General features: G+C 45.0%; 2 protein-coding genes across 5 annotated transcripts in view; one reads left to right on the top strand and one right to left on the bottom strand.

Annotated features, from left to right (window-relative positions):
• Positions 1-13,426, top strand: part of DENND3 (DENN domain containing 3) — a 72,994-nt gene extending 59,568 nt beyond the window's left edge. Inside the window, exons 11-23 of the mRNA XM_029959260.1 lie at positions 1,028-1,131; positions 1,410-1,594; positions 2,196-2,717; positions 3,202-3,464; positions 3,947-4,117; positions 4,299-4,428; positions 4,915-5,022; positions 5,835-5,974; positions 7,122-7,282; positions 8,236-8,369; positions 8,535-8,650; positions 8,758-8,895; positions 11,815-13,426. Coding sequence (XP_029815120.1) covers positions 1,028-1,131; positions 1,410-1,594; positions 2,196-2,717; positions 3,202-3,464; positions 3,947-4,117; positions 4,299-4,428; positions 4,915-5,022; positions 5,835-5,974; positions 7,122-7,282; positions 8,236-8,369; positions 8,535-8,650; positions 8,758-8,895; positions 11,815-12,015 — 2,373 coding nt within the window. The 3' untranslated portion in view covers positions 12,016-13,426. The remainder of the gene's footprint in view (positions 1-1,027; positions 1,132-1,409; positions 1,595-2,195; positions 2,718-3,201; positions 3,465-3,946; positions 4,118-4,298; positions 4,429-4,914; positions 5,023-5,834; positions 5,975-7,121; positions 7,283-8,235; positions 8,370-8,534; positions 8,651-8,757; positions 8,896-11,814) is intronic.
• Positions 13,427-15,637: 2,211 nt separating this feature from the next.
• SLC45A4 (solute carrier family 45 member 4) overlaps positions 15,638-22,032 on the bottom strand; it is an 88,675-nt gene continuing 82,280 nt past the window's right edge. For all 4 annotated transcript variants that reach the window (XM_018075495.2, XM_018075503.2, XM_008933292.3 and 1 more), the window contains exon 8: positions 15,638-21,793. In XM_018075495.2, coding sequence (XP_017930984.1) covers positions 21,431-21,793 — 363 coding nt within the window. In that variant the 3' untranslated portion in view covers positions 15,638-21,430. The remainder of the gene's footprint in view (positions 21,794-22,032) is intronic.

The raw sequence follows: 22,032 nt of genomic DNA, 5'->3' as shown, positions 1-22,032 counted from the left end.
ATTTCTAATGCTATAAATGAAATGGTGGCGATTTTATGAATTGAAATTTAAAAATAATTTAAGACTAAGATGTGCATCCTTAAGAAGAGATGTGTATACTTAAGAGCTTTGAGTGGTTGACTCACTTAAATATTAAACAGTAAAGTGGCAGGTTTGCTTTCAAGTAAATCTTAGAAAATAACACAGTATGGAGTAGTTACTAGTGGTATCTGGAATTATACGAAGAGAACTCAAAAAAAAACATTAGAAAGAACTAAAATTTGGCATCTCCTGTACATACACTTGCCAGCAAAATCTGCCATCTACTGGAGAAATACTGAAAATCAGGAATCTTAATGCTTTGGAGATGCTGTTTTACACAGTACATTGCAAATGGATTGATAAGAGGCATTTGAACATTTATAAAATACACGTTGTATTGCCACAAATCCCAGCTTTTCCCTTGTTTTAATGTGCAGCGATGGAAGCTGGTGGCTTTCCCCCCTTTTTAAGTCATACTTGGCATTTTTTTTATGGTGTTCTCTGTCCTAAAAGTAGCAATTTGACCTTTTAGAAATTATTTCTGGATGACACCACAATAATTACCTGAGCAGGGAAAAAGTTTTTGGGGTTACCAGGGGAAAAGATGACTCACTTGTCTTTTCAATGTATGATGGCATAATGTTAATTTAGAGAGCCCCAAACTTATTTTTTCACACTATAGGCAATATTATCAGCACTTTGTTTAGGCAGAAAATACATTAATCTCGTAGCTGTGTTTTGCTCAGTACTTCTCTTTTGTGTTTGGTTTCATGTATTGGAGGGCAGTCTGAGATTACTGTTTGCCACTGAGCAAATACCACCAAAGCCTGGAAGGTGAATGGAAACTGAGTTAGTTTTCTGTGGAAGCTTTCCAGTCCTTTTGTGTTTGTGATTGCTAAATTGGAAGTTCTCCTTTGCATATGTAAAGGTAATAAAAATGAGCAAAACATGCTCATAAAAAAGTAATTAATGAAGCATCCACAGTTAACCCCCTTGTGTCTCACAGGTTTTAGAGACCTACATGTTTCACTCTTTCCTCAAAGCTCGTCTGAACAGGAAGATGGACGCCTTTGCTCGACTCGAACTGAGCATCCAGTCTGAAGAGGACGGGTAAAGTTTTCTCATTCCTTATTCTTTTTTTCAGTCTTCTGTTGGGATCACTGACAGAAGTCCTTTTGACTATGAGATGAGGTGATCTATAAATAATAGTTGTCTAACTGACAACTCATTTAATTAAGATTACTGTAAGAGAGTGACATGAACCACTGGCTGTTGACATGGTAGATTTAATACTATTACACAAAAAAATAAAACCAAGCACTAATTTAGTGTGTGTGTGTGTGTACTGAGTTCTAAAACCAGTTCTGTACTATTTTCACTTTTCTCAGGTTTGATTTGGTGTTTCACAGCCCCAGAAGGCTGACGATGGAGAAAATGGCTTCCAAACGCCTCACTCCGGAGCAGAAGATCAGCCGGCGCATGGTGATGAGTTTGCCCAACCTGCAGGACATCAAACTGCCAGAGGGCCCCTCCAGAAACTCCTCACTTAGAAGAACAGGAACAGGTGTTGTTGGTAAGGGAAGAATGTGTTGAACAAATACAGTGGTTTTTTTCTGGTGTCTCTTTGAGTGACATCAGTGAAAAAAATTCACAGAAATGGTGTCAGATGCTGGGAGGAAATGGTGAGCTGGGTCACTTTGACCTGGGGCCTGTCCATGCTTGTGAAATCAGTCTGGAGCCTGCTGTAAGTTTTGCTAGACCACAAAAGAGTCATTGGTCCCAATGGGACTGATATTGGAGGAAGGATTCCTGAGTCAGTAACCATACCCTGTCCTCATCCACCTTATGTCCCGTTCTCCACTACCTTTAATTTAAACACAAACTTAACCTTTTGCTGTTTAGAAGAAACTGAATGGGGTTTTTTGAATCTTTTTTTTCCTTTTTCTTTTCTTTCCCAGAATTGATATTTTCAGATTAGGGAATATTCTGATAATAGGGACAATGGACACAGAACTGTATTTGTGTCCCTGGCACAGCTGTAATCTTACCTTTTTCCTTTCAATTGCTTGTTGCTGTGGTGGGGTGTTCCTTGTTTTCAGTGTTACTTGTTATGAAGGTACTCCCACTTTTACTCCTTACCCTAATCAAAGTACTCTTCTGGTGTTTGTTTCTAGCTGTGAAAATGCCCTCCAAATCCATCAGCACCTTCAAAATCCCAGAAATCCACTTCCCTCTGATGTTCCAGTGTGTTCACTCCTACTACACAGACTTCTTCAACCACCTCAGCAAAGCCATCAACACCTCACCCCCCGAGAACTCCGCGTTGCTGGCAAGGTACTTCTACCTCCGGGGACTTATTAGCTTGATGCAAGGGAAACTACTAAATGCACTTTCTGACTTTCAGAACCTAGAAAAAACAGACTTAAGAATTTTCCCCACTGATCTTGTAAGAAAAATAGTGGAGACCATGCCTCCCTCGGAGTGCTTGCAGGCAGACCGCAAACCCGAGCTCAAGAGGCTGATAAGCCGAGTGATGGAAAAACAAAGGGAAGTTCTGAAAATAGATGACCACGTGAAAAATTTCGAGTTGCCAAAGACACACATGCAGCTGGATGACTTTGTGAAGAGGATCCAGGAATCTGGGATCGTCAGGGATATAGACACTATCCACCGGTTATTTGATGCCCTGACAGTGGGTGAGTGTAAGACTGGTGTTTTCCTTTTTTAATTACTGTTTAGCACTGCCATGTGAAAAGGGGATATTTAGTCAAACCCTTGGTGTTTGATTAGTCTGCCAGTGCCCCAGGAAAACTGAGACCTTTGTGCCTGACTAGTCTGTGAGTGTGGGGACTCTTCGCTGAGCAGCTGCTGGATCAGAGGGTGGTTTGACTGCCCTTGCTCAGGGTCATGTGCCAAACAGAGAGACCTCTCCTGGGTTTCCACACTATCAGCAACTGCAAGCACCCTTGAAGGACTCACATTATCAGTTTACAGAATTTATGGACCCTTTTATTTAATTAGGATAATTATGGAGAATAGGTTCTATGTCTAGAACGTCTCTAGTTGCATGTGCAATAAAGAGGCACAATTTGAAAGTTACTGTCTTTTTTGAAGCCACCCTTCTGTGCAAATCTGTATAATAGTTTCTCACGGTAAAAGGGTTTTCAAAATTTTTTTTAGGACAGCAGAAGCAAATTGATCCTGAAACATTCAGAGATTTCTACAACTACTGGAAAGAAACTGAAGCGGAAGCTCAAGAGGTGAATCTGCCACCAGCAGTGATAGAGCACCTGGATAAAAATGAGTGTGTCTACAAGTTATCCTGCTCAGTGAAAACCAACTGTGGGGTGGGGAAAATAGCTCTGACCCAAAAGCGCCTGTTCCTGCTGACTGAAGGGGGGTGTCCTGGCTATGTCCAGATTGCTGCTTTCAGGGATATAGAGGTGAGCATCAGCTTCCTGCTCTCTGGCATGACTATGGATATTGGCAGTGTTCTTTTCTGCAAGATGATCTGGCTCTCAGTGTAAAGTTTCAGTAAGGAGAGTAGGAAACATTGCTGAAGTCAGTAATGAGTGAGTGATTACATAAAATTCTGGGGTTTTGGACCAAAAATTCCATGACCAAAATTAAGATGTCATAACCTCTGGATGCAGAGAAGTGTGCAAAGTGCAGTACATCGGATATGGAGTAGAGAAGTTTAATAACAAAAGCATTTTATGTGACTGAGGTATCAGCTTGTATCCACTGTGGAACAAAATCTGTGTGATGCTGTTTAGAGCTTTTATTTTCATAAAACCATCTCTGCTTAATGGTGTGTATGGACAATTGAAATAATCAGCTATAATTAGAGAAAGTTGCCCTGTAGGCTGAGTGCTGGGATTGCATGGTACATCCCACTTGTTTTCTCTTTTCCATACCTTTCCAGGACGTTAAGAGCACGACCGTAGCTTTCCTTCTGTTGAGAATACCTACTCTGAGGATTAAAACATTATCTAAAAAAGCAGTCTTTGAAGCCAACCTTAAAACTGAGTGTGATCTCTGGTACCTGATAGTGAAAGAGATGTGGGCTGGAAAGAAAATGGCAGATGATCACAAGGTATAAATATGGGAATTTGTAACCAATTAAGTTTGAAGTATGTGCTTTCTGTCTCTGTTCTAAATAATCCATGCACTGGCTGGTGTTTGTGCTGGGCATGACAGACATTCTGACTGCTGGGCATGATGACTTGTAAGAATAATGAGCAACAGATAAGCTACAGTAAGGCTTTTGTCTTTAGGATCCTCAGTATATTCAGCAAGCACTGACAAATGTTCTCCTGATGGATGCTGTGGTTGGTGCCCTGCAGTCCTCCAAAAGCATCTATGCAGCCTCTAAACTGTCTTACTTTGACAGGATGAAAAATGAAGGTCAGTCACACAGAAATGCTCCGAAGCCTTGCTGGTGTGTCATCATCTGTCTCTGCTCTTTCTGTTTATATTCTGTTTTTCAAACTGGTTATGGGTAGAAATACAAAAAGTATTTTTTGTATTTTGTGCCTAATTGCACTTTCACATTATGTAGTTTATTAAATAGTGTTAATAGAAAGTTTAGGGTTTATTAAAGTGTGTGGGGGGGTGTTTTGGTTTGGTTTTGGTTTGGTTTTTTTGCTTCTGTGCATTGGAACCTTCTGTCTCCATGTTGGCTGCTGTGTTTTTGTCTTGCTTTTTTAGTCTCCCTGGGTGGTGGATCCCTCTGCTACCAGAATTCATACAAATGGTGTTTGGGCTCTACTAGTCAGCTAAGGCTAGAGGGAGAGAAAAGTGAGAAATGGGAACAAATAGTGCAAAATAAGAACCACAGATCTATTTCAGGCATAAGTGTGCATTTCATGGCCTTCTGAAAATCTGTTTTAGTGCCTATGATGGTCCCCAAAACAACTTCAGAGACATTAAAGCACAAGATCAACCCCTCAGCTGGAGAGACATTTCCACAGGCAATAGATGTGTTGCTTTATACTCCAGGTAAGGTGATGTATTGCTCTCCTTAGGTTGGCCCAGCTCTAATTAGCCCAAAAAGCACATTATCTCACAACACCTGGGATTGTGCCTGCCTGATGGTTCCCATTCTGATGTGCTTTGGTTGTGTGTTGAATACTAAACCAGAAAAGTCATTAAAAAAGAACAGCAATATTGCATATTAAGGCACTCCAAGGCATAGTTTTCACAGCCTTAATTTGTCTTTCTGTGTCATATGTGCCATATCATAGACTTCAATTCTGTGTTAATGTGCTCATTAAGACTTCTGCCTCACTTAACTGAGCAGGGTGGGTGGATGATGCTCCACCCTTGATCAGTGTTCACTGTTATGTTTTTATTTTTCAGTGGGGTCATGTGGTAGTTTGAACCACATGTTTGGTTGAACCACAGTGCAAGGAATAGTGTGGGGAGTGTTGGATTCAGTGGTGATTTTTCTCTCTTCATAGTATGAGGCTTCCAAGAGAAGCTCTAATGGAGCAGACACAGAGTTGATTTATTAGTTGAGTTTCACAGGGCTTAAAATAGCCTTCCTGCAATCCCAGTTAGCTCAGCACTTAGTCATCAAAGAAAGGGATTATCCCTGCTCTGAATAACTTTGGAGTGTAAGATTAAATCATTGGCTGAACTCAAAAAACAGATGAGAACTCACACAAACTCACTGTGCCAGCTGTGTCAGTCAATAACTGGTGATGCAAGTCCCAGAACACAGATGTGCTTCTGCCTCATAATGGTTTTCCTGCATGTCTCCAGAAGTGCTTTTTCTTCTACCTCTCTCATCTTCTCTGCTTCATTTCTAGGGCACCTTGACCCTTCAGAAAGACTTGGCAATGCTCACCCAAAACTCTGGTGTGCTTTAAATGAGGGGAGGGTGGTGGTCTTTGATGCCTCCACCTGGTCTATCCAGCAGCACTGCTTCAGAATGGGCCGCTCTAAACTGGTAAGGCTGGCACAGGTCCCACAGTTCCTGCTTTGGCTGGGGGGTTTGTTGCTGTGGCCCTGAATCACATTGTTCCTTAAAAGTTTTTGAGTTGTCTGGGCTTCATTTAACTTGGAAAGATGGAGATTTTTGAGGAAAGGAGAAAAGAGAGGAAGTGGATTCGTAGTAAAACAAATCAACTGGTGAGAAGTGATGGGCTGGATCTGGGAGGGCCTGATGGGTTCTTGGGCCAGGAGGGCAGGTTTGAAACAGCTCAGGAGAAAGAATAAAAGAATCAATGTGAAGAGAAAATGAGAAGAGGAATCCTAAGAATTGACAAAAATGTGCAGAAGAACTGCAAATTAGGGAAAGGTGTAAGGAAAACAAGTAGATGTTACTGAAAGAGAGAGAGAGGTAAAAGAAGGTGACTCAGCCAGCTGGTGAAAGAGTTGCTTGTGAAAGACCAGCTGAAAGAATAACTCTTGATGAAAGGGAGAACTGAACCAGGAGTGCAGCCTGAGTGAAAAACAGCAGAGAGAGCACACAGGAAAAGGGATTGGATGTATCACTTGTGTGAAAGATGAAATATATCCCTGTGGATGAGTTTGAAGGAGGGTCAAAAAGGGAGAGGTAAAGCTGATGGTGAAGAGGAAGGATGGAATTCCAGAAGAGTTGGATACTGACCTGTCCTAAAGAAGAAAAAAAATTTGCAACTGATGGGACTCTGGAGGGAGATAAATGAAGAGCTTGTGATTGAGGGAAGGACATTCCAGAGACAGTAGAGGAGACAGTATTTTCTTAGACACTACTAACTAAAGTAGGAAATAGGGTTATATCAGGCAGGTAGCTTGACTTCCAGTCCAGCTCAGAAGCTGTGGTTCCCCTGATGCCCTTTGTAACTTGGTTTGGGCCAGGAAACACACCTTTGAGTCAGTTCCCAAGAGAAATTATTAATCCTATTTTCTGAAGGACAGACTTGGCAAAGAGCTCTGACCTCTCACATTATTTATAGAGCAGAGCAAAGGACAGAATACTGGAGAGCCAGGTCTTGATCTCTTGCTGTGATCACCAGAAAACTGTAGCATCTGAACACAGCCTTTTGCCATGTTATATTAAAGAATGATTTTTTTTCTTCCAGACTTTGTTTAACCCTGCCTTTTCTCCCCAGACTTGTATGGTCATGGTGGAACAGAGCCAAGTGTGGATTGGTTCTCAGGACTCCATTATTTATATAATCAACACCCACAGTATGTCCTGTAATAAACAACTGAATGATCATCGCTCTGATGTTACAGACATCATTGTGGAGAGCAAGAATGGAACACCCAGGTACATCTAATTTGATTTCCCTAGATATGGAAAGAATTTATCGTTTCAAACAGGGAGGCTTATTCTGCTAACATAAGCCTTCACTTAGCCCATTTTTGTATCTCCCATATTGTCCATGCTCAACTAGGAATTTCCTTTTTAAATAAGGAGCACTGTTTAATTTGGAACAAAGGGGATAAAGGAATGCTCTTTTGGATGAGGATGAGAGCATCCAGGAATTGGCAGCATCCAGTGATGAATCGATACAGATGCAGTTTGAAGGCCACTTCACTTTTGCATTGAGCCCATCATCAACCAGATGTTTACAGCAGGCTTCTGGATTTTTCTTGCCTGTTTGTAAGAGAAATAATACATTTACTGTTCTGTTCAGGCAAAGTGATTTTGATATTTTGGTAGCACTGGGGAAGAGTGTTGGCTGGAGGCCTTACCCTGCTGTCTTCCCATGGGAACAGCAACTCCAAGGTCAGGCACAGTGGTCAGCCAGCCTGTGGTGCAGCAGGTGTAACTGGGTTTCAGGAAAGATTTGTTTAGGTGTTCTTGGAACCTCCTGAAACAGGTTTTGTCATCCTAAGGCAGCAAATGATAAAGGTAAAAAGAAAAGGGATGCTATAATTTGTTTTCTGAGGTGCATTAGCAAAGAAAACCAGTTTTGAGATGTTTTTGTCTTAAGAGGAAAAAAATCCCATCAGGCAGCAACGTTCAGAAGAATTACAGGGAATGTTTTGTTGTAATCAGCTCCTCATGCACGATGTAACACGAGCTCTGAGTTAGCTTGCAGTGTTTCCAGTGACTCAGAGTTTGTGAAGGATAATCTTGAGAAGAATTAAAAGGGAACAATAATTTGTCTTACTGTAAAATTATTTATTTTGCAAGTATGTCTCTTCTATGTCTGCACTCTTTTCTAAACATGAATGCAGACTGTACTATTATTGTTTTTTAATCCATGCCAACAGTGAAGCTTACTCCAGCAGTTTAGATGGAACAGTGATTGCTTGGAACATCAGCACTCTGAAAGTGAACCGTGTCTTTCAGCTGCCCTGCCAAAATCTCACCTCTATCAAGCTGCAGAATGACCAACTGTGGTGCTGTAAGTCCATTCCTCAAATAATTAAAAAAAAATAAATCATCTTCAGATAAAGAAATAAGACAGTTGTTAGGTGCATCCATTTTATTTTACCTTTTATCTCCATGTTTTGGGGAAATGAAAGAAACAGGCACCTCTGTTACTAACTCTTTATCTTTAATGTTGAAGGTACCAGGAGTTGCATTCTTGTGATGTCAACTCAGGAGTTTCAGCTGCAGATGAAAATCGAGCATCACCTGGAGGATGTGTGTGCCTGTTTTCTTGGCTTCCAGCTCTTTCCTGAGGTATTACCCTTATAGGAATCATGACCATGTAGCTTTACAAGCCCTAGTTACTGCCACATATTTCCTGTCAGCAGTGCTCATGTCAAACATATCTTTCTGTGCTTTAGAGAGATGAAATGTGGGCATTTTACTCAGGGAGCAGTGACCTGTACATTTGGAACACCAAAGACCTTTCAAGTACCCCTGAGAAGATCCATCTTCAAGATTGCTCTGAGATCACTTGTATGATAAGAGTTAAAAATCAGGTGAGAAGGCATTTGGGCTTTTTTTTACCTGTTGTGGATTTCTTGACTGGAGTTTTGTTTGTTTGTAGCTCTTGTGGGCTGTAATTGCTTCCACACTGGGGCTGTGTGTATGTACAGGTTTGGAGTGTTCATTACTCTTTGAAATCAGAGGAGTTAATGCCTTGTCCAACACAACTGGCTGTTACAGATGTACCTCAAAATGTATGTCAAGCCAGAAGCCTCATCAGTAATTAAATGCATGGTGGCATTTATTAGTCATTGACATTTCAGGGAACTGTAGAAGCTGAAAGTTTACATCCTTTGATATTTCATCTCAGGGCTCCTCAGACTAAGCCTTGAAAAAAGGTTAACAGACAAACAATAAATGCCAATTAATTGGCCTGTTTTTGTACATGACCTTTTCCTTGGTTAGTTACCACATTCCTAATTCAAGAGAGACCAAAGGAGCCAACAGCTTCCTACCTTGGCATCTGGTGTCCATGTCACTGTGGGCCTCTGTGTACCTGCTCTTTGTATGGTACCAGTAGCTGTGCAAATGATTGTAGTTGTGCTACCACATGGGCAGGTGCAGGGTTAATTAATATTCAAATAAATAGCTAATGTATTTATCTATCTGGGAAAGCAACCTTCAGAATCTTTTTCTTAGATTTACCCTCCTTCCTTCCTCAAAAATGACTTTTTTCATGACATGCCTAATGAAATAGGGAAGCTTTCTCTGTATTCAGCCCTTGGTTAGGTTTGTGAACTAAAATGGAAAATCCTTTTAAGATACTGTTCCCCAAAGCAGAGATTGATATCTTTAACCTTTGCTTTAAGGGAATGAGAGGATTGTTTGAAACCCCCAAGCCATTAAGCTCTCTTTTTTGTTCCACTGAAGAACTTTGTTCCTTTTCCCTTACACTTACTCCTCATTCAGCTTCACTTTAACTAACATTGTAGTCCAGCTCATTGATACAAAAGTAAGGACTGGAAAATATCCCTGTATGCTCCATTTCCTGAACCTGTGTTCACTGTGCCATCTTTCCACCTGCCAACAGTTTGGCAACCCTGTTTGTCCAAAGGGGGAGTTGGTGGAGTAGGTGGAGTACCCATATTCCACAGAATCACAGAAGGGTTGGAAGGGACCACAGTGGGTCATCTGATCCAACCCCCCTGCTCATCCCAGAGCACAAGGCACAGGATTGTGTCCAGATGGTTCTGGAATATCCCCAGTGAGGGAGACTCCACACCCTCTCTGGGCAACCTGTTCCAGTGCTCAGTCACTGCACAGGAAAGAAGTTCTTCCTCATAGTCAAGTGGAACTTCCTGGGCATCAGTTCCTGCCCATTCCCTCTTGTCCCATTGCTGGGCACCCCTGAGCAGAGCCTGGTCCATCCTCTGCCCCCTCCCTGCAGACCCTGACAGACATGGGTGAGGTTCTCTCTCACTGTCTCTTCTTGAGGCTGAACAGCCCCAGCTCCCTCAGCCTTTCCTTGTGAGAGAGATGCTCCAGTCCTTTAATCGTATTTAGTTGCCCTCCACTGGCCCTGCTCCAGGAGCTTCATGTCTCTCCTGTACTGAGGAGCCCAGAATTGGACACAGTACTTCAGGTGTGGCTTCACCAGGGCTGAGTGGAGGGTGGGATCATCTCCCTTGACCTGCTGGCAATGCTTTTCCCAGTGCACCCCAGATACCATCGGCCTTGGCCACAAGAACACATTGCTGGCTCGGGGACACCTTGTTGTCCACCAGGACCCCCAGGTCCTTCCTCACAGAGCTGCTTTCCAGCAGGTGGGCCCCCAGCTTTTCCTGGTACATGGGATTATTCTCCCCCAGGTGCAAGACCCTGCATCTGCCTTTGTTGAATTTCAGACAGTTCTTCTCTGCCCATCCCTCCTGCCTGTCGAGGTGTTGAAGGGCTGCACAGCCCTCTGGGGGTTCAGCCACTCCTCCCAGCTTTGTGTCATCAGCAAACTGGCTGAGGAGGCATCTCCCCCTTCATCCAAGTCATTGATGAAGAAGTTAAGCAATACTGGGCCCAGTATTGATCCTTGGGGACAGCACTGGTGACAGGCCTCCAACTAGACCCTGTGCCACCCTCACACCCCTCTGTGCCCTGCCTCCTCCACAGCAGTGCAGTCACTGACTGTGAACTTGCAGCTGATAACAACACTGGTAGGGCTGTCAGTCACAGGCTTTAATTAAAGTGTTTTAATTAAAAGCAAGCCATTTTTCATCTTTAGGGCTACTACTGAAGTGTGCACCTCAGCCTCACTCTTTCACTGTCTGCTTTTGGACCCAACCTCTGTGGCTCTGATTTAATTTTCAACTTGCTGGTGCCCCAGTTTCGTGGAGCAGCAGGTTCCTGAATTTCACTGCCAGCCCTGTACAGAGAAGTAATTTCTTCTCAGTGAAACTGAACTCTTACTGGTTCCCACACATCCCTGACTTCCCTCATTCTGGGACGTGTTGAGCAGTGCTTCTATATTCTGCTTATCTGCCCTTCTGTGATTTTGTAAACCTTGATGAGATCCCTCCTTAGATGCTCTCCAGCCTAAGGAGTCTTGACTTTTCCATCTTTCCTGGGAGGGTGGTGAGGCCCTGGCACAGGTTGCCCAGAGAAGCTGTGGCTGCCCCATCCCTGGAAGTGTCTAAGGCTGGGATGGATGGGGCTTGGAGCAACCAGGTCTAGAGGAAGGTGTCCCTGCCCGTGGCAAGGGGGTTGGAATTCCATGACCTTTAAGGACCCTTCCAAGCCAAACCATTCTGGCATTCCATGACCTCTGCTCACATGACAGCTGTTCTTGTCTCTGGGCAGTTTTAGTTACAGCAGAGGAGTAAAACCCTCACTGTCCCAACCCCACGTAAATCTCCTCACCCGTGTCCTGGACTGCAGTGCAAAGCAGTGGAAGTGACTGTGGGTTTGTTCTGTTCCCCCAGCTGTGGGTTGGCAGCAGTGGGAAGCTGCAAGGCAAGAGCAAAGGGAAGATCTACGTGGTCAGTGCCGAGAGGAGGAGCGTGGAGAAGGAGCTGGTCGGCCACGCGGCCGCGGTGAGGGCACTGTGCTCGGCCGAGGACAGGTACGTCCTCAGCGGCTCTGGGAAGGAGGAAGGCAAGATTGCCATTTGGAAGGCTGGATAGACAAGCTGTTCCAGGTGTGTCTGCCTGTGCTGGGAAGGCTGGATAGACAAACTGTTCCAAGTGTGTCTGCCTGTGCTGGGAAAAGGCGAAGACCTCGGGCTGTGTTTACTCCAGCATTTGGCGTCTCTTTCAACCACCTGTCAGTGTTATTGTGTTGTATTTATTGAGTTATTTCAGTCCCTACATTGTTGTGGAAAATGGAAATCGAACCAAATCTCCCCTCACACCTGGTTCTGCTCCTGCACGTTTGATAAAGGAATGGAAGTGTGAGCAGGGGGGTCACTGGCTTCAGACTGGACACGAGGTGGTGTGGAGGGTCACAGTTCCAGGCCAGACTGCCTGGTGCAGGTGGTGTTGGGAATGCTGGAGCCAGCTCAGCAATTCCATGGGAGCTCTCTCTGGGCAGTGCAGGGTTGCCTAAAAATGGGATTTGATGCTGGCTTCACAGCCTGGAATAGCTGGAAATGGGCACTGAAACACAAAAACCAAGTGCACTTGTACTCATGGAATTGCTGTCAGTGCTGAGCTCGGAGCTGTGGCTGGGCAGAGCATCCCTACCCTTGGTGGGATTTATGGGGCTGTTTTGTTTAAAATGCAGACACTGACAGGCTCTCCCCCACAGCACTGAAAGCTCCTGCAGCTGAGACAAGATACTGGGATATTTTCAATGACTGTTTTACTTCTTAAACTTGTTTTTCCTTTAAAGGCAATGCACAGCACTTGGTGTTTCTAAAAGTTTGTGAAACTGAATATTTTTATCTGGAGCACTAATTTATTTAATTCCTGTATATATTTGCTTTTGGAAGCACCTCTCACTCCCTATGCAAACCAACCCCTGCCCCTCCTCCCTTCAGTCCCTCTTTCTGCAACTGGAGGAATTGCAGTTATTTTGGGTAGAACCTGCTTCATTTTTGAATTCTGCAGGGTCCTCAAACTCCTCCTCCACCCCTGGAGTGAACACCACTGGGCTGCATCCTGGGGGAGTCTCCAGAGCAGCGTTCCCTGATCCCTGCCTGATGCACAGTGGTTTTTCCACTGATGACAAATACAAGTAAAACAATAAATACGTGCAGAGTAGTTTTACCTGTATCAGTGCTGAGTACAGTGGAAAACAGTGTTTAAAATACTGTAAATAGAAGGACAAAAATGGGCTGCTACTTTTGTTAATACAAATAAACCACTGTAGGGCTAATAGAAGGGTAAATGACTGGAAATGTACTCCATGTAATATTTCTGCTGTGATAAAAGTTTTTATCATATGATGGCAACCTGAAATTCTTTTTTAGGTTTTTTTTATCAATGTAAGAATATTAAACACTATATTGATACTCTGGCCTCTCTTTGTTCTTTTTCCTGTGTAACTCCATACACAGGAGTGATGATTTTAGCACTGACTTTCATCCTCTGTGTGCTGTGAAGAATAATTGCCTGGTTTTATTCTCTGCATATTCTCCTTTCTGAAGCAGCTTCTGCTGTAACATGTCCCCTTTGAGCCCCACATCTGTGACTTCCAGGTTCCTTCTTTCCTCCCCTGGTGCTCTCTGGCTGTTGGGGGTGACAGGAATTATTTCCTGAGTTCAGAGATTTCTCTGCACAGAAACACGGGGGCTGTTAATGAACTTTCCCTGGCTGCAGAAATGAACCAGGAGCACCAACCTGCCGCCTGCCTGTCGCTGCCTTCATTGGTTTTTATTCCTGATAGAATTTTTAAACCTAGTTTCGCCTTCTCAGATGGTTTGTGGGTTGATCAGCCTTGTGCCACTGTGCCACTGCCCATTTCTTGGAAGCCTCAAGGCTAACGTTTGTTCAGCTCCTTTTTGCTGTTAATTTTTTTTCCTGGTCCCCTGAACTGGGGGAACCTGAAGGGAGCCCACGACGCTCTTCGTCATGTGGTTCAGTTTTTGGTAGTGCTGTGAGGGAGTTGGGACTTGATGGGTCCCTTGCACCTTGAACTATTCTGTAATTCTACGCTCAAACCAAGGGATGGCAGTGTTTGCTTCCAGAAATAATCCGGCTGTGGCGATGGAGCTGCTTGGAAGTTCAGGCTGTCGTGTGCTGGCTGTGATCTCCCCGCCAGGGCCATGCAGGGAGGGAGGAAACAGCCCCTTCCTCTGCTTCCCAGCCCGCGCCCCCGGGCTGCTGGGGGTCTGTTCGTGGGACCAGGCCCCTTTTTCCTTCGGTGCCGGTTGAATCCTGCCTGTCCCTGTAATCCTGTCGGAGCAAAAGCCCATTCTCGCCCCCTGCCGAGGACTTCTTACCCGTCTGCATCCATTTAATGTGCCACTGTCACCTGCAGCATTCCCGGGGATCTGGCTCCCCTCTCCAGGGGGAGTTTTCCTCTCCCACTCAGGTGTCAGGACGGGGATGGTGCTGCACAAATCCCACTTGGTGCAGCCCCCTGGAAAGGAGGGAAACGCTGCCTGCTCAGGGCTGGAAGCTGGAGGAGCACATGCCACCCTTGCCCCCAGGATTTGGGCCACTGTCCTGCTGCCCCTACCCTCGGTCAAGACTAAGAAGTGGAGGCCGCGCTGGAACAGCTCCTCCCCGGGCCGTTCCCAGCCGCTCCAAGGCCCTGTGAGCTGTTTTGTAACAAACAGCTCAGGGAGTGACCCAGCCCCTCTGTCCTCGCCCCCTCCCCGGCCAGCCCAGACCCAGCAGCCGCTCCCAGCCCCGGGAGGGACCGGGTGCTCCGGACAGGGATCGGTGTCCCTCTCCGAGGGCCAGGGATGGGTCACATCCCCTGAGCCAAGCGGGGGCTTTGGGCTCTCCAGGTGGAGTTTCCCCAAGGTAAGGAGGAGCCCAGGGCCAGCAGGGGAGGCTCTTGCCCTCGTCACTTACTCACTTCATAGTAGCCCTGTAGTAGGTACTACAAAGTAAATCAGCTCTATCCACCCAAAACCAGCCTGGTCTGGGTGTCCTGTAGGAATCTGGAGAGGCTCCTTCCCGTGCTCTTCCCTCGGTGCTGGTGAAAAAGCAAGTTAATAAATCGGCTGAAAGCTGGATTTACTTTATGTTTTCAGTTCTTCCTTAACCTCAGTCGAGTGACAAGATGGTGGCTGAGCCGTGTTAAGTCAAAAATAAACCAAACTCTGGGTGGGCATTGACTTGGCACTGAATTCTTGGAGCTGCCGATACTGATTATGAGGAATTTCCTTCAGGAGAAGTCACAGGTCAAATCTGTCACAGAAAGTACGAATCAAACTGAATCAAACGGGACAACTGAGCTCTTCACTGCAAGTTTAACCCTGTCAGCTTGTGATCTCATCCAGGGGTCCCTCCGGCTTTCCCTTCTTGTCACTCCCAATGGCCCAAGAGGTTGATCAGTTTGGATGGGAACTGAATTCTCTGGAAGCTGCTTAGGGCTATGGAATCATGGACTTGCAGGTGATGCTTCTTTCCTCCGAAACACTCCCAGGCCGTCCTGTGCCGAGGGACCCCAATTCACCAAGCATTTGTGAACTGTGACACTTGATTTTTTTTGCCAGGCAATGTTTGTTTGGCAGGAGCGTTTTTGGAAATATCAGTGAAGCTTTGGGGTGCAGGTGAGTGTTGTTTTGGACAGCTCAGGGACCGGGTGTCCTCCTCCTCCCCTTCCCTACAAACACCACAGGGACACGAGCCACCAACTCTTACTGAAATGTTTATTAAGATCGAACTTCGGAACAACGGATCGGAACACAATGTCTCGTGGAGTAGAATATCTCTAAATTGATTTGTTTTCCTTTTCTATGCGTAAATGAAAAAAAAAATCAAGATTATACAAAAAAGAACAGAAAGTGCAGAACACAATAAAACAGTTCTCATGCAACAAATCTTTTTTTTTTTGTTTTAACCTTAAAACAGAAAATAAGCTCAACAGTGTAGAAATAAAAATCATACATACATTATGCCGTCTACGCACTCAAACATTCATCTGTGACATCACTTTTCTTTATCCCTTTTTCCTCATAAAACAACATTATGTGTTTAACACATGCTTATAAACATTGCTAAACTCAGCAAGAGCTATTATAGTGCCCCAACTTAATAAGTTGATAAAAAAGTAGTTGTCATATGGCCAGTTCACAAAGGAACTAAATATTCTCTTTTTTTTTTTAAATTTTTTTAAATTTTATTTTTCCCCGCTATGAGATGCCTATATGCAGCTTTCTAGTAATATGAGGCATTTAAAATAAGCTGGTCATTTGGCTACCAAAAGGGCTTAGTGTTCATGTTACATCAGGAAAACCAAATTCACGTGGGGAACTGCCAATTTGTTGAGAGAAAGGTCTGAATTTTGGGGTTATTTATTACAATTCGGCTCTTGCCAAGGACTGAGAAGATCCAGAGTTTGGCTAAACACGCCCAGAGCTTCACTCCCAGCTTCCAAGTTTAAGAATGAATGTGCCAGAGCATGTCAAATTGAACTGTGTCCTGGGTTTTCCTTAAAATTTTTGCAGGTCACAAGGGCATCAAAAGCCCTTTAATTATAGCAGATGCTTCCTTTTAGGGGGGGTTGTATTTGCCCCTCCTGGGCACCCCTCGCCCTCCCTGGGGCAGGGAGGGTGACATTGGGTTTCAGGTGAAGCCACAGTGCTGCTCGGGATGAGGAACCAAACCAAATCAAGTTTTCCAGGAGGTGATTTCCAGGAAAACCTGGGACATCTTAATGAGCAGATCGGTGGGAGTGAGCGCTGTGTTAGGAGAAGGAATTGAGCCTTTTTGTTGTTTTCTAAGGCAATTTCTGAACTGCTGAGCCTCAGAATCAAACCCCAGTTGGTATTTGACCTTCTGCAGCTCCTTTGGATGCAACATGACAAGACAGAAAACTTTGGGTAGCTCCCCTTTTTTTTCCAAATGACCTTTTTTTTTTTTCTTTTTTGACGTGCTTTACAAATGTTCAGCTTTGTCGTTTAAGGAAGGAAAACAGCTAAAGGACTCTCTGGAACCATAAAGTTTCTGCAAAGAAAAATAAAATTTGGTATTTCTTCCACACAGTCATCAACAACATTTCTGTGCAACATTTGGTGTCCGTTACATTTATTTGGCCTATTCAAAGGAAACGAGGACAAAACAGCTGCAAAGAAAACCAACTTCTCTCTCACAACAGATACTTCAGATGCCGAAGCTGCTACATGTGCTTGGAATATCATGCAGGAGTTTACTTGTTCATTTAAATAGGATACATATTTATAGCTGAGCATCGGACTGGGATGAGGGGAAACCTGGAAGAACTCAGTTGAAGACATTGTGGAGTGGTGACAGTGAGCACACAACCCCCAAAGGTATTTTGACTGAGCAGTGTGTCTGAAAACGTACAGACACACAGACACACACACACACCTCTAAAACCCCAGATCTCAGTGACTGGACTATGATTCAGGGACTCCAGGAAGGCACCTGCCCTCCCTGCACTTCCCTCCTGCCCAGATGTGGGTGCAGCTTTCTCAAGAACAAACTGACTTTCTCCACCTTTACCCCTAAACGTGACTCAGCCTGCAGGGCTGTGAGACCTGCCAGCCAGGAAAATCCTGCCTTTTGTGGTGGATGCTGGAGGAATCCAAGCTCACCCAGGGAACCTGTTCCTAAGGATGGAACCAGGTTTTAACGAGGTACCTGGCAAGAAGCACCATTGTTGACACTGTCATTCCAGATGTTGGGGGATTCAGATTAGATAGGAGGGAGAAAAGAAAGACTCAGTCCTTGCCTCTGTGGCAAACCCCACACATCCTGCTCCATCTCAGGGTCTGTGTGCCACCATCCATTGGCAGGAAAACCAGGAGGGTGAATTTGCAGCCGCCTCCTTTCCAGCCCAATATTTCAGAGCCTGGAAAGAGGCTCCAAGGGAAAGGGGAGAAGGACCTCTGTTGGCTTTACTGGCTTCCTCCCTCCTGGTGATGATCAACCCCAGTCTTCCCATAACTGCTCACAGCCAGCGCCAGCAAAACACCAGATTCCTGTTATTAAAAGGCTATTTAGGCAATAAATCTCTATAAAGTCATCAAACCAGCCGGAAGAGAAACATTCCTAAGAAATTATTGCTTCTGGAGTCTGAAATTGCCATCCACGAACAGCACAGATCTGACTGGACTCTTGGAATGACCCAACGGGGCCAAACCCACACTCTGCCTTTCCAAGGGGTGGAAGTTAAAGCTTCTCTGCTCTCACATCAAACATCTCCAGCCCTGGAGACTCTGAGCACAAATGATGCCTCGTGTCTGAGGTGTCACTGCAGCAGAACAGGTTCAAATTGTTTATAGTATCAAGCAACGCAGAATTAAACCACCAAACTTCAGTCCTACTGCAGTGAAGGTCCAAGGGGATGACTTTGAGTAGACAGTGATATCCACAAACAAAAAGTGGTGCTTGTTGTCACAAGGAACAACAACGAAAAAGCCACTTCAAATCTCTCTTCCCACAACTTCTGCAATAAACACTTAAAATTGTATAACTTTACTTTAAATTGTGGCAAAAAAAATAATCATTTCTGTATCAAAAGATAAGGTGAGGGACAGATGAAGAAATAAATTGTTGCCCACTCTACCCTGAGAAGTGCTGGGGTGAGAAAGAAAACTCAAATCCAAGGAAAAGCCCTCAGCAGGTAAAGGTGGCGTGGGGGTTTCCCAGGCTGGCCTAGGGACAGGAGGAGATGCTTTGGCTGGGGCTGCCCAAGTTAATTCTTCTGGCAACACTACAAATATTTCAGTGTGTTTACAATGAATAATTATTTCCTTCACTGTTACTGGGGAGTGAAATCAGCTTCCTGCTACGGCAGCCGCATACTCCTGCCTTATGAGCCCCACAAACAACTCCAGAGACGGATTTTGACATCCAGTTCTTAGAAATGAGGCTGTCCCAAGCACTGCCCAGGACAAAACTGGCCCTGCCCCGCCTTTGCTTGAAACCTCTGGGTTGGAAACATCATTTGAAAGGTCCTTCCTCCCTCCTCGCCCTTCCCTGGCTGAGAAAGCTCAATAAACGTGGGTGAGCTCACCCCCAAAATGGTGTCATGGTCCCTCTGGTGGGTGTGAAGTCAGAGGGAGCTTTGACCTCTCCTCCCTCTCTGCAGGTCCTTGGTCAGTGGGATGGTGCAGCAAAAGAGAGCTTGGCTTAGAAGGTGCAATGTGGAGTAACCAGGATTTGATCCAGGCTGATCAATGGAACTCGTGGGAAAAGGGTAAGGCTGGCACTGGTCAGAAGATGCAGGTTTTTAAACTGCTGAAGACCCTTTCCAGCAGGAGAGATTAAAATGAGGAGTACTTGACAGAGGTCATTTAACAGAAAGCAGAATCTTCAGGGAGCTTCAAAACTAAGACATTAAAGCCACTTTAAAGTGTGTAACTTACACGAATGCCAGTTCTAGGGTGGAACACAACACTCGTCTCTGCAACAGTGAACATCACCAGAATATATTAAATGTAACTGAGATGATAAAATTCACGGCAGAAGTTCAGTTCAAGGATTTCTCATGACTGATTTCTTCAGTAAGGTCTCATACCCTTCAGTAGTATCGCTCCCCTGGCTGAACACAGTTCACAGTACGTGTTCTCAGTAAAAAAATATTCACCCCAAAGGGAAAAAAAAAAGAGTTTCTCAAGATACTTGTTAAAAAAAACAGCCCCTACATCCTGTGTGATCACATGTACTTCAGAACTTTGTGATGTCACCCTTGACAACAGAGGCCATTGGTGCTGACTGGAAGCCTTCAGCTGAGAAATCCATGGATGCCACCAGGAATTCGACAGGGATGCCAGCCCTCAAATACACTCAAACATCCATTTCTCAAACACATGGACAATTCAAGTAATGTATTAAAAACAGCTTCTCATTTTGAAGTAGAGCTTCTTTGCCTGGACTGCAGCATGATTGACACAGGCATTTGAAAGTCTTGGAGCAGGAGGAGTTTGAGGCAGCAGGAATGTCACACCGCTCTGTGTATGTCCAGCACATGGATTGAGGGCAGCCCGGGGGCCCACCCCAAAACGAGTCCAGAGCATCACAAACTCTTCTGACAAAGGACAAACTAAGTTTGGTTTCGAAAGTTGCTTTAAGTGGCTGCTGGATAGTGATCCAAACCTATTTTGAATCAGACTAGCACAACTCTTGCAAGCTCTTCCCAGAAGAATGTCTTTGCACTGCAGCTGTGTCCTGAACCACGGAAGGGGGCAGGAGGATGTGTTGACGACACTGGAATGGCAGCTCGGGAGAGCTCCAGCCTACAATTCCTCTAACACAGGGACTGGAACAGCAACACTGGAATTTTAAGGCCTAAAAAACTGTTTCTGACAGAGATTTTTACAAACCCAGACTATGCCATAAAGTGACAGAGGTAGGCCTTGGGCTCACCTTGTTGTACTGACCCCGTGCCTTCACCTCGGCTGCGGCGCTCCCAGCCAGGAGGTTAAAGGATCATAAAAAGTGCAATTAATCCACGACTTCCTTTCCCTGTGGAAGAGAATCCGCACGCCCCCTCCCATGAAGCTGATCCCGGAGACGCCCTTTCTCCGTGGCAGCTTCATCCAGAGATGATCAGGTTTAAATGCCAAGAAAACCCCCCCCAGTTCACCACAGCACGTAAAATTCCCAGCTAAAAATTGTCACAGCGTATTCCAACGACATTCATAAAATGCAGCACTTGTGATAAAAAAACCTGTGAGTGCTGGTCACCTCTCCCAGCTGCTGCTCCTTCCGTCCAGAGCTGAAATACAGCACACAGTGTCACCCTCCCCTGAAGAGCAGCAGATTTGGGAGTGGCTGTGAACAGTTATGACTAAAGAAGAATTCATGGCAGTTTCTCAGAAACCGCAGTAATTGCTTTTGCTTTTCTTCAAAATAATTGCAAATCAAAGGATTCTGTAGTAATTGCACTAACAAAAACATGAAGTCTAAAATTAAAGTAGCTGTCAGACCAGTAATACCATGCTCCTGAAAAAAAAAAATGATTGTTGTCTGAGCGTTTGATTCGGGTATTACACTAGTGAAATCTGAAATGTTCAGACAAAAAATGGCAAGAGACTAGAGGTGGAGATCGCTTCCATTTTTCGTTAGTTTAAAAACAGCCGAAAACTTGAATTTTTTTCTAACTGCTACTTGTATACACTGTGAGTCTCATGCAGATTAATAAAACTTACTTGAAACCTAAATGTGTTCTTAATAAAAAAAGTGTTCAGAAATGACGTCTCTAAGTTGTAGAGAAAGCAATCAGCATCCGAGCGACCCGCTCAAACCTAGAGGAAGGACTACAGAACTTCATTTACACTTTTGCACGAAACTGCCTTTTCTTCTGCAGATTTTAGTTACGAGTAGTGAAGGTCCTAATTTGTTTTTTTTTCCTGAAAAAAAAAAACAACAAACAACCAAACCCAAAAAACCAAACCAACAAAAGTTCTTGATCCTGCACCTGCACTCCTTGGAATGTGGGTGAGCAGCGAGGGGCTCACACGGCTGACTCGCCCTCGGGCTCGGCCACCGTGGCTCCTTTGCGCGTCAGCTTCAGCACCGTCGGCTTCTCCACGCCTGCGCCGCCGCCCTCGGCTGCCTCCGGAGGACCCAGTCCTTTCTGCTCTTCCTTTGGCTCTTCGTTCACTTCGGGGTAAATCACCAAGAAGGTGGCTGTCAAAAACCCCAGGAAGGACCCCACGGAAGCCACCATGGGGATGACTCTGACGGTGCCGACCGCGTCCACCACGCCACCGAGCGCGGAGGCCACGAGGATCTGGGAGATATAAACTTGGCATGACAGGATGGCGCAGTCTATGCCGAACCCTCGCTTCGAGTTCCCAGGGCTGTGGTGAATGTACTGTGAAAAGACAAAAAATGTGTTAGGGGAGGTAAAACAGTGGCTGAAAGCAAACACTCAAATGCAGAACCTTCCTTGAACTTCTCAGCCCTGTGGGTGACTTCACGTCCTCCTTGTGGCATCACAACTCCAGAGAAACAAGTCTCCTCATCTACTCATCAACAGCCTCCTCACCTTGCAGCATGAGGCAGGTATTTGCTGGGTCACTTGTGGCACAAGTGAGCTCCAAGATTAGGTTT

Source organism: Manacus vitellinus, unplaced genomic scaffold (assembly GCF_001715985.3).
Source record: "Manacus vitellinus isolate BGI_N305 unplaced genomic scaffold, ASM171598v3 scaffold_1_pilon, whole genome shotgun sequence".
Taxonomy (NCBI): Eukaryota; Metazoa; Chordata; class Aves; order Passeriformes; family Pipridae; genus Manacus; species Manacus vitellinus.
The sequence above is the reverse complement of the archived record's forward strand: the minus strand, read 5'-3'. Positions and strand labels throughout refer to the sequence as shown.